The sequence below is a fragment of the Bos indicus genome, chromosome 22 (genome assembly GCF_029378745.1).
Source record: "Bos indicus isolate NIAB-ARS_2022 breed Sahiwal x Tharparkar chromosome 22, NIAB-ARS_B.indTharparkar_mat_pri_1.0, whole genome shotgun sequence".
Lineage (NCBI taxonomy): Eukaryota > Metazoa > Chordata > Mammalia > Artiodactyla > Bovidae > Bos > Bos indicus.
The window spans coordinates 48596250-48613699 of record NC_091781.1 but is presented as its reverse complement, the minus strand read 5'-3'; the positions used below and the strand labels follow the sequence as shown (position 1 = coordinate 48613699).

General features: G+C 46.9%; 1 protein-coding gene across 2 annotated transcripts; it reads left to right on the top strand.

The window, feature by feature from the left end:
- Positions 1–280: 280 nt before the first annotated feature.
- ALAS1 (5'-aminolevulinate synthase 1) lies at positions 281–14501 on the top strand. Of its 2 annotated transcripts, XM_019984867.2 has the most exons (11): positions 433–590; positions 1601–1819; positions 5585–5833; positions 6577–6726; positions 7537–7759; positions 8599–8783; positions 9314–9493; positions 9829–9993; positions 11910–12178; positions 12874–13036; positions 14192–14501. In XM_019984867.2, exons 1-11 carry the CDS (start codon positions 449–451, stop codon positions 14350–14352), a joined length of 2106 nt encoding a protein of 701 aa, XP_019840426.1. In that variant the 5' UTR covers positions 433–448; the 3' UTR covers positions 14353–14501. The 2 variants fall into 2 exon arrangements, with proteins under 2 accessions (XP_070632690.1, XP_019840426.1); XM_070776589.1 differs by lacking the exon at positions 1601–1819 and having other exon boundaries at positions 281–590.
- Positions 14502–17450: the final 2949 nt, after the last annotated feature.

Genomic DNA, 17450 nt, shown 5'->3' with positions numbered 1-17450 from the left:
CCTAAGTCAGTCCAGTCCCATCTCCTCCGGGAAGCCTCCCCTGTCCCTCCCTTTCCCCCACTCCCACCCACATAAAAACAAGCCTGGGTGAGTCAGATACTGCTTATTACCCTGGTCTGGAACTCCTAGTTTCCTCTCTCTCCTCTTTTCCCAAGGTACCTATTTTTAGAGCCGTATTACCCCTCAGTTGCCCTAGAGGTGTCCCCCCCCCCCCCCAATCTCTGCCCTTTTATGCCCCACAAATGGTTCTGAAGCATAGGGGTACTTGGTGGGGGAAGCGGCAAGGTGGTGCGGGATGAAGGTATCCGCTCCTGTACAGCACTGCACTTCATCCCCACTACTGGCAGTCCCAGTTATCCAGTCAAAGTCCAAGGAGCGCCTCCTCGCCTCGCCCCGCCCTGCCCTTTCCGCGGCACGCCTGCGCAGAAGCCGCACTCCTCCGCGGCGCATGCGCAGCTGCCCATCTGAGTGTATATTAGGACGACAGGGATCACGGCCTGAGGGTTCTCGCAGACAAGGGCAAGGCTTGGTTCGACGCTTCCACTTGGGTACCTGCGGCCTCCGCCACCTCCGCCGAGTTCCCCGCGCAGGTGAGGGCCCCGCGCTCTGCGTGCGGCGCAGCCGGGGGCAACCCGATCCCCGCGTGCCCTGCCTGCCGGCGCCCCGCTGCCCTAGCCGTTGGGACCCCATCCCCCACCGCACTAATCACCCTCCACCTCGGGGTCAACTTTTTTTGTCCCGATCTCCTACCACATCGGCCCCTTCCGCCATTCCCCATTTAACCGACCACTTTCGAATGGCCATTTGCCACTTAACCGACTGCTTTCGAATCCCTGTCTTAGACACCTCGTTAATCTCGAGTCCTAGACACTTCCTCCCCCACCTCTACCCGTTAACTTCTGGCCTCCCCTGCCCAGGACCACCGCTTTCCGCCAGACCCAAGGCCCTCGTTTTTTAACCCTTGCTTCTTCCCAGTTAGTCCAAGCGGCATTTCCCCTTGTACCCTTGGCCTTCTGTACGCCTCTCCTTTCTCAGTTATGCCCAGTTCATGGAACTGTAGGGGCATACCCTCGGGGAAATCCTGGCCTCAGGAACCCCGGGCTGGACTGGATGCCTTCTTGAGAGTTTTGGGAGTGTGTGGGGACCAGGAGAAGATCAGGATCCCTAAGAGTCCTCTCTGCCTGGATGGATGACAGTGGCTTCTTCCCTGGCCTCACTTCACCACCTGGGTGGGTGCCAAGGTGTCTTGTCTGCACTGTGCATCTTTCTCAAGGAGCCTCTGACTTCCCAAACCTGTTCCTGACTTGTCCCTCATGTCCCAGCCCCTTGGTTATTACTCATCATTATTTACGGTATTTGGTAAAGTAGCTTTGCAGGTGCCTTTTTAAGTAGCTGGGGAATGAAGAAGATGGTGATCTGGGTTGCGTGTGGTCACCACTTCTTAGTCTCTCATCAGCGCTGTCCTTAGACATTTTTGAGTGAGACTCATTAGTATCCCAGGGTACCCTTGCTACAGACTTCAGGTGACAATCCAGTGACCTTGGGGTGGTATTTGCACAAATATTAACAAGTGTTGGTGTCACTCCTCATCTTTGTGCAGGATCAGTGTACCTCCGGGAGATGGAGACTGTTGTTCGTCGCTGCCCATTCTTATCCCGAGTGCCTCAAGCCTTTCTGCAGAAGGCAGGCAAATCTCTATTGTTCTATGCCCAAAACTGCCCTAAGATGATGGAAATTGGGGCCAAGCCAGCCCCTCGGGCCCTGTCCACTTCAGCAGTACTCTGCCAGCAGGTCACAGAAACCCCTCCAGCTAATGAGAGTAAGTGTCCTTAGCAATGAAGTAGAGGGTGGTGGGATGTCTGCATTCATTACAAGACCCTGGAAGCAGTTCTTGTGCACAGTGCTGACGAGGGTCACGCTGAGGGGGTTACTGTGTGCCAGGCTCAGTTCTTTGCATAGATTATCTCATGGAATCATCATCCTAACCCCACAAAGTAGGCACTTTTAGTTTTCACATCTTTAAAGGTGAAACAGTGGCCAGTGTTCCACCTTATGGATTGCATGTTGGTATCTGTTGGGAGTTTGTCAGTGCCTCATTCATGGAAGCCTAAGAATCTAGAATCTTTCTGTAAAGATGGAATCTAGAAGTCTGTAACTTCTAAAGTTGTGATTTTCTTCTTCTTTTTTTTCCTTGCCTTTGCTATGTTGCCTGACCTGTGCCTTTTGCCCTCAACTGCTTTCTCTGTGCTATGCCTTCCCAAATTCCTGCTAATTACTTAGGCAGTCACCCCCTTTTTTTTTTTTAATCACTTGTTTATTTGGCTACACCAAGGTCTTAGTTGCGACATGTGAAATCTAGTTCCCTGACCAGGGATCCATCCCAAGCCTCCGGCACTGGGGAGCAGAGTCTCAGCCACTAGACCATAAGGGAAGTCTGAGTCACTTATCTTATACTTTTATCTTTTTGTCTGGCTCCAGACCATGTGGGCTATTCCAGACTAAACCATCTTCAAAGTCAATTCTGTTAGTTGCTCAGTTGAGTCTGACTCTTTTGTGACCCCATGGGCTATAGCCTGTCACGCTCCTCTGTCCACAGGATTCTCCAGGCAAGAGTACTGGAGTGGCTTGCCATTTCCTTCTCCAAGCAGGTTCTGTACCATCTGAGCCACCAGGGAAACCCAGAAAGTCAACTGTGCCTGTGTGCTTTTCAGTTACGTTAGGCTACACTGAGGCATCTAGCAACCCCTGAATCTCACGGGCTTAACACACAAAAGATTTCTATCTTGTTCATACAAGGCAGGTCATCTTGTTCACACTTTGGGTCATCAAGGCCATTTTCTTCTAAGCAGTGACCTGGGGTTCACACTTTGGTGTCCTACAGCTTTACTGCTGAAATAGATGGCTTTTGGGTCACTATTGCATGAGGGGAAAGTGAGAAGGTCTCAAATCAGCTCATCTTTTAAAAACTTCATAACAGTAAATTTCAATTTTGAACAACAATAATCAGTGAGAGCCAATTTTGTTTCACTTGTGTCCCCATTTAGCCGCTGTTAACGGAGAAGGCAATGGCACCCTACTCCAGTACTCTTGCCTGGAAAATCCCATGGACGGAGGAGCCTGGTGGGCTGCAGTCCATGGGGTTGCTAAGAGTCAGACACGACTGAGCGACTTCACTTTCACTTTCACTCCCACTGTACTATTTTGAAACTGGTTCCAGAAATCTCCTCTGTAAATATCAGTATTGTACCTTTAAAAGATATGAGTTCTAAACCCACCATCACAGTACCATTATCACATCTAAAAGATGATGCAGTTTCCTAGTGTCATCAGATACTCACTGATCCCCACCAGCTCTTGGGTATTTTAGCCAGGAAGCAACATATAACAGCTATTGGCCAGAACTAGTAACAGAGCTCCAAATAAATGCAAGCATGCTGTCCTTATTCTTTTACTTTTTTTTTTTTTTTTTTTTTTACTGTGGCCAAGTACATATAAAACTTCCCATTGCAACCACTTTTAAGTATACAGTGGTATTAAGTATATTCATATTGTTGTGCAGCCATCACCACCATGCAATGTCCAGAACTCTTTTCAGTGTCCCAGACTGAAACTCTGTGGCAACTCAATCCTAACTCCCCCCGCCCCCATTTTCCTCCCCCAGGCCCTGGCAGACATGATTGAACTTTCTCTGACTTTGACTACTCTAGAAATGTCACTTAAGTGGAATCATACAGAATTTGTTAAAGTAGTAATTTTTCAACACATATATCTTTGTATATTAATTTTAAAATTTTGTTTTTAAGAAAGAGATCAGAGATTTAGTTCTAGTCTTTTCCAGGAGAGAATTCAACTTTTCAGATTCCACTTAATTCTGGGGAATAATTTACCCTACAGGCTTGTTAGGTATGTTCTTTGAGTGTGAACTTGTAAGAAAAGAATGTTTTTTTCTTTTAGTAGAAAGGATTTAATCCTTTGTAGGATTTTTTTTTCCTCCTTACCATTGTTTAGGAATTAGTTATGGCTTTTTTTAACTGAACAATCAAAACCCTGTTTTACCAGTCTCTTAACAATAGATTCCTCTTGTATTCCTGGTTGAGTAAAATGTGACTTGTCCACTTGATAGACTATTATGTAACCATCCCAGATGATACTCAAAATATTTACTAGCTTACATAGATCTTTATAATGAAAAGGGCATATTAAAACAAGCATACAGGTGGCTCAGCTGGTAAAGAATCTGCCTGCAGTGGGGGAGACCTGAGTTCGATCCCTGGGTTGGGAAGATCCGCTGGAGAAGGGAACAGCTACCCACTTCAGTATTCTGGCCAGAAATCCATGGACTACGTAGTCCATGGGGTCACAAAGAGTCAGACATGACTAGGCGACTTTCACTTCAACAACATACAGAAAAAGTAAAACTTTTTCTAAACCTGTACAAAAGGGAAAAGACAGTTAATATGCCAAGTTGTCTGCAGTGGTTATGGCAGGGGGTTGTTTGTTTTCTGGTTTTCTGGTGTTTTTGTTTTGCCACACTGCAAAGCATGTGCAACTTCCCCAACCAGGGACCTGTGCCCCCTGTAGTAGAATTGTGGAGTCTTAGCCACTAGACCACCAGGGAAGTCCTGAAATGGTTATTATTTTTTTTTTAATGGTTATATTTTGAATGATAGAACTCGGTTTTTCTAGACTTCCTACAATGAATATGTATTTAATGACTCTTACAGTGAATGAAATGAACTTGAAAGCAATTTTTTTTGGCCATGCCACATGGCATACGAGATCATAGTTCCCTGATCAGGGATTGAACCTGTGCCGTCCTGTAATGGAAATGCAGAGTCCTAACCACTGGACTGCCAGGAAAGTCCCATTTCTGGGTGTTTTTTTTTTACTTTCCTTTTAGAAGATGTTGATAAAAACTATATTACTGTATGGAGACATCTTACCCAAGTTATAGGAGAGCCTGGCCTATGACTCACAGGAATATCCCAGGATGATGAAGAAAGACTTCCAGAAGGAAGATGAACACATTTGCTCAAGGAGAGAGGGAAGTCTAGGAAATTAATTCCCAGCCAACTGTGTTAAGTCATGAACTTCTTTGAGCCATTTAGAGAAAACTGATAGTTTATATGTTAAGCAACAGCACGCTTTTGGTCAAGAATCTAAACCAATGTTTTTGGTCTAGAAAATATTAGTAGAGAAAAAGCTGTATGACTATTTCCAATTACTTCAAGAGTGTGTCCTCTCATGAAATATGCTGAGTGTACTTGGGGCAGATTTACTGAAAATAATCCAGCTCAAGAATGCAGGGCCGTTTAGAACTAGAAAGTACTACTTTGGGGATTGATAAGTGAGAGGTACTGTGGGTTTGAGCAGTAGGTGGACTGTGCCAGTTAACTCTTCACAGGAGCATTGTTTCCAGTGAGACAGATGAGAAAGCAGTTGAATTTGCAGAACCCAGGTGTCTGGATCCTGAGGTAGAGGAAGTATAAAGTGTGTCTTCGAGGCAACAAGAGAAAGAAACAAGTGGGCTTCTGTGTCCCGAGCAGCCAGATCCGATGCTTCAGTTTTTCCGTTTCCCCCTCAGAGGACAAAGCCGCCAAAGCCGAAGTGCAGCAGGCTCCTGATGGATCCCAGCAGGCTCCTGATGGGTCCCAGCAGACTGCAGATGGCACGCAGCTTCCGTCTGGACACCCTTCCCTCGCCTCGAGCCAGGGCACTGGGAGCAAATGCCCTTTCCTGGCAGCCGAGATGAGCCAGGGCGGCAGCAGTGTCTTCCGCAAAGCCAGCCTGGCGCTTCAGGAAGATGTGCAGGAGATGCATGCCGTGAGGGAAGGTAAACTGACAGGGACCCTCACAAGAGTGAAGAGGCCCTTCGGCTCCTCCAGACCCTCAGATTTGTCTGAGCTATTACTAGGGGAGTTTTTGTGTCCGCATCTTCCTCTTTTAGGGCCAAGGAGAAAGGTCATCCGGATAGGGGACTGTGTGGTAAATGTGGGAGTTTCTTTACTCTGTGTTGTGTAGGGTGTGACCAGCTTTTACAGTAACTAATTTCTGAAAATACCCCGCAGGCATAAACTGTTAACTGGTTGCCCTGTGTTTCTTTCCCATCATCTGGTGGGATAAAAGGGAAAAAACAGTGTTACTACAATTAGTGCTGGTCTTAGGACTCCCAAGGTAGCCTTTATTCCATTTGTGGCTGTATCCATGGAACACACAAGGTCCCCAAGAAACCTCGCCAGCAGAAATGATCAAATGGCTGGAATTGTTTTCTATAAAGAAAATTGTCTCAGTTAGGGTTTGGGGGGGTGCAGTGGGGAAGGCATACTAACCAGCCAGGGGGCAAAAAAAAAAGCTTCAGAGTTTAATGTTCCTCAAAGCTGGCTGGTAGCTCTGAAAACAAAATCAAACAGTAACTAAAGAAGAGAGGCTTCATATATTCAGTTACATCTCACTTTGGTTATGATGGGCTATTTTTATGAACTAGGCAGTAAGCCATTTTTGACAATATGTCTGGAAGGTATTGTGGACTCAGAATAGAACACTGATCCCCTGTGCCTCTTGTTACTTGTTTTCCAGAGGTTGCCCAAACTTCAGTGAATCCCAGTGTGATTAACGTGAAGACCGAAGGAGGGGAGCTGAATGGACTGTTGAAGAACTTTCAGGATATCATGCGAAAGCAGCGACCAGAAAGAGTGTCCCACCTTCTTCAAGATAACTTGCCAAAATGTAAGTCTCCTTGATATTTGCCTAGTGGAAGACCGTTTATAACTTAAACATACATCAGATTAAACATACAATTGCATGGTGAGTTGAGGGTTAAAAACCATGTCCCTGGGACTTCCCTGGTGGTCCAGTGGTTAGGACTTAGCACTCCAAAGGCAGGGCACCCAAGTTGTATCCCTGGTCAGGTAACTAGATCTCACACGCCGCAACTGAAGATCCCTCATACCACAGTGGAAGATTCTGCATGCCACAAGTATTAATAAGACCCAGTGCAGCCAAATTAATTAAAAAAAAAAACATGCCCCTTGCTTGATGCAGGTGGGTGCTCTTGACTATAGTAAATGCCAGTCCTGTTGAGAGCCTGCATCCTCTCTCTTAGCACCTACTGTCTGCTCACGGAAAGTGAAAAGTGAAAGTCGCTCAGTCGTGTCCTACTCTTTGCAACCCCATGGAGTATACAGTCCATGGAGTCCTCCAGACCATTATACGGGAGTGGGTAGCCTTTCCCTTCTCCAGGAGATCTTCCTGACTCATGAATTAAACCGGGGTCTCCTGCATTACAGGAGGATTCTTTACCAACTGAGCTATCGAGTGGGGATTATGTTAAATGCTTGGCACATACAGTGTCCTTTGAGACACATACAGTCTTAAGATGAGGGCATCAAGAAACTTGCCCAGATGAGTACTTCCTTCAGTTGTCCAGAGCCTCCCTACTGCCAAGTGACCGAGCTGGGATGGGAACCCAGGTCTTCCACCAAAGCCTAGATGTGCTTTTTAACCATCAGATTGTACCGTCTTTTGTTTGGTTTTTAGCTGTTTGCACTTTTCAGTATGATCGTTTCTTTGAGAAGAAAATTGATGAGAAAAAAAATGACCATAGCTATCGAGTTTTCAAAACTGTGAACCGGAAGGCGCAATGCTTCCCCATGGCAGATGACTATTCGGACTCTCTCATCAGCAAAAAGCAGGTGTCTGTCTGGTGTAGCAATGACTACCTAGGAATGAGTCGCCACCCACGGGTGTGTGGAGCCGTCATGTAAGTAGCTCTCAGCTTTCAGATACCACTGGCATGAGCATGACTTAGCAACACACTGATAATTTACAGGGATTGGATCTTTTATAGGGGAAAATTTTAAAAGCTAAATTTTTAGCCTTTAAAAACATGTACACATTAATTTTAGAGAACTCTAAAGTGTAAGTAGTTGATGGAGCCCCTCTTTGTGCAAGGGTTCAAGTTTATGCGCTTGTTGAATATATGTCTGCTCACTTCCTACTTCTCCATAAGCAAGGACCCCTCTTACACCAAGCAGTCTTGCACATACGTGCCCTGCCTTGTAGGTGTGGATGGAGAAATACAAATTGAGCAGCAGGGGATGGTACAGCCCGTCATTCATGTCCTTCAGGAGGTTTGCCACGGTTAAGGACACCTGAGAGAGTTGCTGGCCAAATTCCGCAAGGAGGCTTGCCAGAGAGAGCCCAGTCTGAGGTTTAGTAATAGAGACAGCCTAAGATTATGGGACTGGTTCGCAGAGGGTATAACCGACAATCAGTCAAGATGTCCCTCTAGAGCCTGAGGTCATGTTATTGGAGAAAGAGATGTTTGTCAGAGAAAAGAAACCTTCGTAAATTAACTAAACTGGTAAGTGGACACTTGCTCTTGATCCCCCCAGAGGCATCATCACCCTGATGTTGAGACTTTCTCCCACCCAGTCTAGACAGGAAGTGGTTGAAATTCCTGGCCCCATATTCACAGGGAAAGAAGCGCTACATCAGCATCAGTTTGAGTCTCCTGGATCCTAGCGGGAGGAACTGTTCTTATAGTATTCAGAACCATGAGATTTATTTTCTGTTTGCTTTTTTTTTTTTTTTTAAAAGAGACACTTTGAAACAGCATGGTACTGGAGCAGGGGGTACTAGAAATATTTCTGGAACTAGTAAATTCCACGTGGACCTGGAGCAGGAGCTGGCTGACCTCCATGGAAAAGATGCTGCACTCTTGTTCTCCTCGTGCTTTGTGGCCAATGACTCGACCCTCTTCACTCTGGCTAAGATGATGCCAGGTAGGAAGCCTGCTGTGGGTGCCTTAGAACTGTCTGGGTTTCTTAGTAATAACAGGAAGATGACAAAAAAGACTTACCGAAACCACTCAAGAGATACGCTAGGAACTTATAAACTGAGTTAACACTTCACGAAGTATTACATTCTGAGTTCCAGTGGAGCAGGATAACAATGAAGAATCAGACTTGCAGGGCTTGTCCTTACAGTAATTGCTTCCAGTGTGCTTTGTATTCCAAGAAAATCTTTTGGAGAATTCTCTTAATCATGTGTAGTTACCTTTTGATTGAGTTTGGAGTGAGGCAGCCAGATTTAAAAGGAGATTAACTGTGTCCCACTGGGTTATTTTATATCTTTGGGCCTTCTCAGAGGAGAAGCACTAGTTAGTTATTTTGCCAGAAAGAAACTGGCATGCAGGGCCTTTTTCCTACGGGGCAAGGTAGCATTTTCAGGGCCAAGTCTGTTGTCCTTGACTGTTGAGAAAATAATATGGCTTTGGTACAGATGGCAATAAAGCGCATTTTTGTCTTGTTAGGCTGTGAGATTTACTCTGACGCTGGGAACCATGCCTCCATGATCCAAGGGATTCGAAACAGTGGAGTGCCAAAGTACATCTTCCGCCACAACGATGTCAGCCACCTCCGGGAACTGCTGCAGAGGTCCGACCCTGCCGTCCCCAAGATTGTCGCCTTTGAAACTGTCCACTCAATGGACGGTAAGTCTATCTAGAGGCCAGCCTGAAAACTTTTAATGAAAACAGGGCCTGAACTTAAAAGCGTGATGTTATTTTTGTAGTTTCTTTTCTTTTCACTTTCTGCCAGGATTTTGTAGTTGGGGGACACCGTATAGATTTGGGTGATTGTAGGTAGATATTCTACTTTGGCTTTTACTAAGCTCCAAATCTCCAAACAGTCCAGAAACTGGGGGAAGTTCATTGCTTTCCCCATATTAAAAATATCTTAGAAGGTAAGTTATTGTGTTCTAATCCTTACCAAAACGGAAATCTGTGACACAGCAAGTGCTTCAGCATGGTCTGTGGTCTCTCCTCAGGGGCAGTGTGCCCACTGGAAGAGCTGTGTGACGTGGCCCACGAGTTTGGAGCAATCACCTTCGTGGATGAGGTCCACGCAGTGGGGCTCTACGGGCTGCAAGGCGGAGGGATTGGCGATCGGGATGGAGTTATGCCAAAAATGGACATCATTTCTGGAACACTTGGTATGTATACTCTGCACAGTCTGTAATCCATACTAAAATTAAATTCTGACTCAGTGGTAAAGAATCCACCTGCCAGTGCAGGAGATGAGAGTTCCATCCCTAGGTCAGAAAGATCCCCTAGAGGAGGAAATGGCAACCCACTCCAGTATTCTTGCCTAGGAAATCCCATGGACAGAGGAGCCTGGGGACTAGTCTATGGGGTTGCAAAAGAGTCGGACAAAATTTAGCAACTAAACAACAAAAGCAAGGACTGCTGGTCTAATGGGTCAGGTGAGGAGATGGTCTGATAGCATCTAAAGCCTGGGTCATTTTTTTGAGCAAGTTTTCATTTTCTCAGTGAGTGGCACAGCTTAGCAGAATCCCTTGAGTCATGGAGGCCTGGCCAGCAGAATCAAAGTAAATCTCATAGCCTAACATGACGGAATTACCATTTGTTGCTCTCTGAGCTCATTCCAAACATAGTTGTGGGTCTAGGTATACACCGTGACAATAGCTTTTACTCTCTCTACATCAGATTGTTCCCTTATATTAAAAAGAAATAAAAAGGAAGAATTTTAGTGCTGTTCTCCTGGAGCTACAGGTTCAGGTGCTGGGTTGTGAAGCTGAGCTCTGTCCCTAGCACATGGGAACAGTCCAGTTCACCCAGTGTCTTTGTATATCCTCTGCTCCTCCTAGTTGAGAGGCAGCGTCTCTTGGAGCAACTCCAGACTCCATAGCCATGCTGCCTGCTGGGTGTAAGTCTTGCCTGTGTAACTCACTATCGGTGTGACCTTGGATTGGTGGTTAACTTCTCTGTGCCTCAGTTTCCTCATGGAGGTAACAGCAGACCCCTACCTCAGTTTGAAGAATATAAGTGAACAGTATACAGACAATTACTACAGGCCTTCTCTTCGTCTATGAAATAAAAACATCATCTATACAAATTTGAGAATTTCAGAAGTTAGTAAAGCAGTTGGAGACACACGCAGTGGCTGGCTAATGCCACTTTACGGTCTGCACTGGTAAAGGAATGGCAAGCAAAAAAGAGTGTCCTTCAGCCCCGTTAAGGGGCATGAGAACATTGTGCAGACCAGGAGAGCCTGGGGCTCTTGGGGCAGAGCCCTGCCAGGAGGGGAACTCTTGTTCAAGTGTCCTGTCCTGATTCCAGCTGCCCTTTTCTTGTAAAGAGCTCCCATGACGTGGGCCCTTTGAAGGTATGGTCCCTGAGAGATGAAAAGGGCTGGAGAGAAAAATTTTCCATTGTGACATCTTATACCAGTCCAATCATGTGTGGGGTTGAAGCAAGAATGTTAATTACAGAACATAATATTTAAGATTGAGGAGGACTCTTCTGGAGCCCTTAATCTTGAAACCTGAGATCCTGATTATATAAGGGAACTCAAGAAGAAGGAAAAATGAGGCCAGCCCTAAATCAACCATAACAGGGTCTGAGTTTTCCTTGTTGGAGTTTTGTGATTACTTAAGTAGAAATTAATACCGGTCCTGCCAAAACAAGTTAGTGTCTTTAGCTGGCTGACATTCTGGCCTGAAGGGTAACACTCACAGTGAGCACCCAGCTGGACCCTGTCCAGAGCAGGCGCAGTGCAGAGTGCGGGGGATGCAGCCGACCTGGGTGGGCAGGGAGGACAGAGGGAGGTGGCACTTGGTGTTAGGCATGCTGGGACCAGCCGCTGGTGCAACACCTAGTCTGGAGACCTGCGCTTTGATCCTGGTCAGACACCAGCTTGGCCATTTGTCTTTGGGCAAGACCCTTTTGTAACAGTCAGCTTTTTCCCTTTTGGAAATGGGCTGCTGTCCCTTGATTTCAGTCTTAGGACAAACAAAGGAGAGAGAGAAGAGTAAGTGTTCTGAGGGTCTGCAGCGCCTGGCTGTGCACATTTAGGGCAGTCGCTGTAATAAATGAACCTGTCTCCTAGGCAAAGCCATTGGCTGCGTTGGAGGGTACATCGCCAGCACGAGTTCCCTGATCGACACCGTCCGGTCCTACGCAGCGGGCTTCATTTTCACCACCTCCCTGCCGCCCATGCTGCTGGCTGGAGCACTGGAGTCTGTGCGGATCCTGAGGAGCACTGAGGGCCGAACACTTCGCCGCCAACACCAGCGCAACGTGAAGCTCATGAGGCAGATGCTGATGGACGCTGGCCTGCCAGTGGTCCACTGCCCCAGTCACATCATCCCCGTCCGGGTAATGGCCTGTCTGTGACTCACTTGCTGGGGGCTGGGCCTCTGCACTTGACCAGGAGATGTTCTGGTTCACGCCTTCCTGAACTTGGGCTGGGCAGGGTGACTGCTGGGGCCAAGGGCTGTAGCCAGTGGCTGTCTGCCATGTTTCTGCCTTTGGCTGACTTCACAATGAGAATGAAGCCTTTGAGCCCAGCAGGCTGGAGGTTCCTTCTCCAGCGCACTAGCCTTGACAGGGTAAACACAGAGCTTGAGTCTGGGAAGCTCTGGAAGCCGGAGCTTGGCTAGCTGTGAAGTATGGCTTTTTATTCATTTCATTGTGACACAGGTCTTGCTCTGCCTGCTACAAAGGGCAGCCCTGTTGGCGTCACAGTTGAATTCGTCTGAGTAACAGAGCTGGTATCACCAAAGCTTCCTTCATCCCCAGGGTGCACACACCCCCTGCCATCAATAGGCTCATGGGAGCTCCCGCTACCCCCCTTTGAAGCCTAGGAGGGAGATCAGTGTGAAAGTTACTTCTACTATGGTTTCAGTTCTCTGATCTGTGGTGAACAGCCCTTTAAACTGCAGGTGTCGGGGCAGCACTCTGCCTTTCTGCCAGGCTTGCATGTGCAGGTCGAGCCCAAGCCACTTGGACATGCGTGTGACTAGTCTCTGCTGTCTGGTTCCAGCCTTATCTTCTGTTATTATCAATCTTAGGTGGCAGATGCTGCTAAAAACACGGAGGTCTGTGATGAACTAATGACTAGACATAATATCTATGTCCAAGCGATCAATTACCCCACAGTGCCCCGGGGTGAGGAGCTGCTGCGCATCGCCCCCACGCCCCACCACACACCACAGATGATGAGCTACTTTGTGGGTGAGTAGCCAGGGAGCTGCCAGAGCCCCGCGGGAGAGTGGCATGAAGCTATCTGCAGCATTTATAATTCAAGCCATTCAGATTTGTCTTTTTCCAAGTAATCAAGAATTCTCAGGTGGTACAGAAGGGTGAAAGACGTTTAGTCGTTTGTTCCACTTCTTTGGAAGCACTGAGGGAGCCTGCTATCTGCTCACTGTTCCCATCCATGCCTCTGTCTGTGTGACTCAGGGACCCCCAGTGGTGACTGCTGCAGGAGAGATGCCTCTGACAGCCTAAGCCTGCCCAGGCCTCCAGAGCTCAGCTCTGCACTTCTCTCTTCCCTGAAAACCGACTACACACCTAACCCCTTCTGTTCAGCATTTCATATTCTCATAGTTGTGTGTAACCCAGGCCTTTCCCCCGGTGTCCACCTGAAGGCAGAGACTGAACGGGCTGCCCATAGCTGCCTCTGCCTCGGAGGTGTGTTGCTCTCCTGAGCCTCCACCGCCACCCACGGTGGTTTCCCTGCCTCCAGCCTTTAGGGCTACTCTGCAAGGAATGATCCGTTCCACACAGTGGAGCCATGTGGGAGCAACTTCTTCTCTGAAGGGTGTAAAGTAAAGCCAGACCTGGGTTTTCTCTATTTTTTAAGTAACAGCCTATTAAGATAGAATTCATATAAAACAAATTCTAACCTTCAAATTACATAACTCAGTGGTTTTTAAGTAATGTTGTGCAACCGTCAGCACTCTGATGCCAGAATGTTTTTATCACCTCAGAGAGAAACTTTACACCACTTCGCAGCCACATCCCAGCCTTGATCCACTTTTTGTCTGTGGACTTGCCTATACATAACATTTTATATAAATGGAATCGTACAATATATGGCCCTTTATGCCTGGCTTATTTCACAGCACAGTGTGTTCAAGGTTTCATCTACGTTGTAGCTTGAATCAGCACTTCATTCCTACCAAATAATTTTCCTCAGTACAGATACACCACATTTTGTTTATCCATCAATTGGTGGATGTTTGGGTTGTCTCCACTTTTTGATTATTATGAAAAAGAAAAGAATGCTGCTGTGAACTCTTGCATACAAGTTATTATTGGGGACATATATTTCCATTTGTCCTGGGTATGTACTTCCTCTAATTTTAAAAAACTTGCCCCTCACAGATAACCTGCTGGCCACGTGGAAGCGAGTTGGGCTGGAACTCAAGCCACATTCCTCAGCCGAGTGCAACTTCTGCAGGAGGCCACTGCATTTTGAAATGATGAGTGAAAGAGAGAAATCCTACTTCTCTGGTATGAGCAAGCTGGTGTCTGCTCAGGCCTGAATGTGCTGTGCCCTAAGTTGCTCCACCTACCCCAAGTCACGTTGTATCCACGTAGTCCCTCCACAGTTGTCTTTGTATGTGAATTAAATTATATTAATTTTAATCTATGGTAAACATGTAGTCCAGAAAATAAATTCTTGTCTAAATCAGGGTTCCTCTTTTTATTGGCTGCTGAATCAAAAAGTCATTCATCCCTTTAAACTCAGTCTGTATTGCTGAGATGTGTGAAAATGTCCTGGTCCCAGGTAGTGGCTCCAGACCCTACCCAGGATGGCACAGCCTCTCAGAATGCCGGAAGCTGCTGCTGCTAAGTCACTTTAGTCGTGTCCGACTCTGTGCAACCCCATAGATGGCAGCCCGCCAGGCTCCCCCGTCCCTGGGATTCTCCAGAGAAGAACTCCAGAGTAGGTTGCCGTTCCCTTCTCCAATGCATGAAAGTGAAAGGTGAAAGTGAAGTCGTTCACTCATATCCGACTCTTCACGACCCCACAGACTGCAGCCAACCAGGCTCCTCCGTCCATGGGATTTTCCAGGCAAGAGTACTGGAGTGGGGTGCCATTGCCTTCTCCCCTGGAAGCTAGCGTGTCCTTTTTTGAAAACTAGAGTATGATTGCTTCGCAATGTTGTGTTTGTTTCTGCTGTACAACAAAGTGAATCATCTGTACCTATACACATATCCCCTGCCTCTTGAACCTCCCTCCCACTGCCCCCATCCCACCTCTCTAGGTCATCGCAGAGCATGGAGCTGAGCTCCCTGTGTTATCCAGCAGCTTCCCACTTGCTGTCTGTCCTACACATGGTATTAATATGTCAAGCCCAATCTCCCGATTCGTCCTACCCTCCATAGAGTGGGACACAACTGAAGTGACTTAGCAGCAGCAGCAGCCCCTCCCTGGTGGTGGCCACATGCCCATTCTCCACGTTTGCATCTCTGCTCCTGCCCTGCAAATAGGCTCACCTGTACCATTTTTCTAGATTCCACATACATGTGTTCATATACAATATTTGTTTTTCTCTTTTTGAGTTACTTCACTCTGTATGACAGACTCTAAGTCCATCCACATCACTACAAAAGACTCAGATTTGTTCATTTTTCTGGCTGAGTAATATTCCATTGTATATATGTAATCTTTGACAAAGGCAAGAATATACAAGGAGAAAATACAGCCTCTTCAATAAGTGGTGCTGGGAAAACTGGACAGCTACATGTAAAAGAATGAAATTAGAACACTTTCTAATACCATGCACAAAAAGAAACTCAAACTGGATTAAAGACTTAAATGTAAGGTGAGACACTATAAAACTCTTAGAAAAAACATAGAACAATCTTTGACATAAATCACAGCAAGATCTTTTTTGACCCACCTCTTAGAGTAATGAAAATAAAAACGAATGCGACCTAATTAAACTTAAAAGCTTCTGCACAGCAAAGAAAGCCACAAACAAGATGAAAAGACAGCCCTCAGAATGGGGGAAAATATTTGTAAACAAAGCAACAAAGGATTAGTCTCCAAAATAACAAGACGCTCATTCATGCAGCTCAATATCAAAAACACACGATCCTATCAAAAAATTGGCAAAAGACCTAAACAGACATCTCTCCAAAGAGGACAAACAGATGGCCAACAAACATGAAAAGATGGGTTCAACATAGCTAATTATTAGAAGTGAAAGTGTTAGTCACTCAAAGCCGTGTCCACCTGGCGACTGTAGCTGCCAGGCTCCTCTGTCCATGGGATTCTCCAGGTAAGAGTACTGGAGTAGCCATGCCCTCCTCCAGGGGATCTTCCCAACCCAGGACTCAAACCCAGGTCTCCTGCATTGTGTGCAGATTCTTTTATCATCTGAGTCACCAGGGAATGCAAATCAAAACTATGTAGAGGTGTTAGGAAGTATTCTAATTTCATTCTTTTACATGTAGCTGTCCAGTTTTCCCAGCACTGCTTAATGAAGAGGCTGTATTTTCTCCATTGTATATTCCTGCCTCCTTTGTCAAAGATTACATATATACAATGGAATATTACTCAGCCAAACATAGAGGTATGACCTCACACCATCAGAATGGCCATCATCAAAAAAAATCTACAAACAATAAATGCTGGAGAGGGTGTGGAGAAAAGGGAATGAGTCAGGGGGCGTTCTACACTGTTGGTGGGAATGTAAGTTGGTACAGCCACTGTGAAGAACAGTATGAAGGTTCCTTAAACTAAAAATAAGATTCAGCAATCCCACTCCTGGGCATACATCAGAAAAAACTAATTTGTAAAGACACGTGTACCATGCACCCCAGCAGCACTAACAAGAGGCAGGATAGGGAAGTCAGCACGGCTTTAATGCCTGCCAGGCAGTGGCCAGCACAGCTGTGCCCCAACCCCAAGCAGTTCTGAGGGCACAAGCCGCAGCTGCAGCTGCTTTAGTCCAAGCCTCTCCCCACACCGAACAGTCAGTGCTGCGGCAGCTGCTCCCAGCCCAGCCCTGGCCCTCACACTTCCCTGTGAAAGTCGGGCAGTCCAGGCTGGTCTGTCACCAGCAGGTCCTCCAGTGCTCGCTGCACTGTGGTCTCCAACCGTTCGTTCGTGCTCCTTCCCCTGACTCCTGCCCCTGGGGTTCTGAGTCCCATAGCTTCTTGTGCTCTTACCTTCTTCCCGTGGGCCTGCAGCAGGCACGCACCCATCCTGTAATAAAACAAGCTCTCCCTCGGTCTTGAGCCCCACCTAGCTGCCGCTTCTGTTCTGCCCTTTCTGCTTAGCCCTCCCCACTTGGTCCTTCAGCCTGTTCTTTGTGGAGGCCACTCTTTTCTTGCCACATCGTGCTTGTCTTTGCCAAATCCAGCGGCCCGTTCTGTTTGCTTCTCATTGGTATTTGAGGTGGTTGTCCTTAGCCTTTTTATAGCTTTCTCTAAGCTTCTGGGCCACTGACCTCTCCTGACTTTCCTCCTCATTCCTGAGCTGGTCGTTCTCTGAATGTTGAGCGCTCACTGGGTTCATCTCTGACTGCATGTCAGGCTTCCCCTCTCTGCGGATCCTCTCTGAGGATCTCTCAATGCCTCCAACACACACGCCACCCTGGTTTTCAGTTCGAGCCGTACATCACTGATG

Excerpts from the sequence above, each read along its gene's own strand:
- ALAS1 (XM_019984867.2), top strand. The coding sequence starts at position 449 with ATGCGCAGCTGCCCATCTGAGTGTATATTAGGACGACAGGGATCACGG. Across the intron at positions 6,727-7,536 it reads TCAAGATAACTTGCCAAAAT|CTGTTTGCACTTTTCAGTAT; the intron begins GTAAGTCTCCTT and ends TTTGGTTTTTAG. Across the intron at positions 12,179-12,873 it reads GTCACATCATCCCCGTCCGG|GTGGCAGATGCTGCTAAAAA; the intron begins GTAATGGCCTGT and ends TATCAATCTTAG.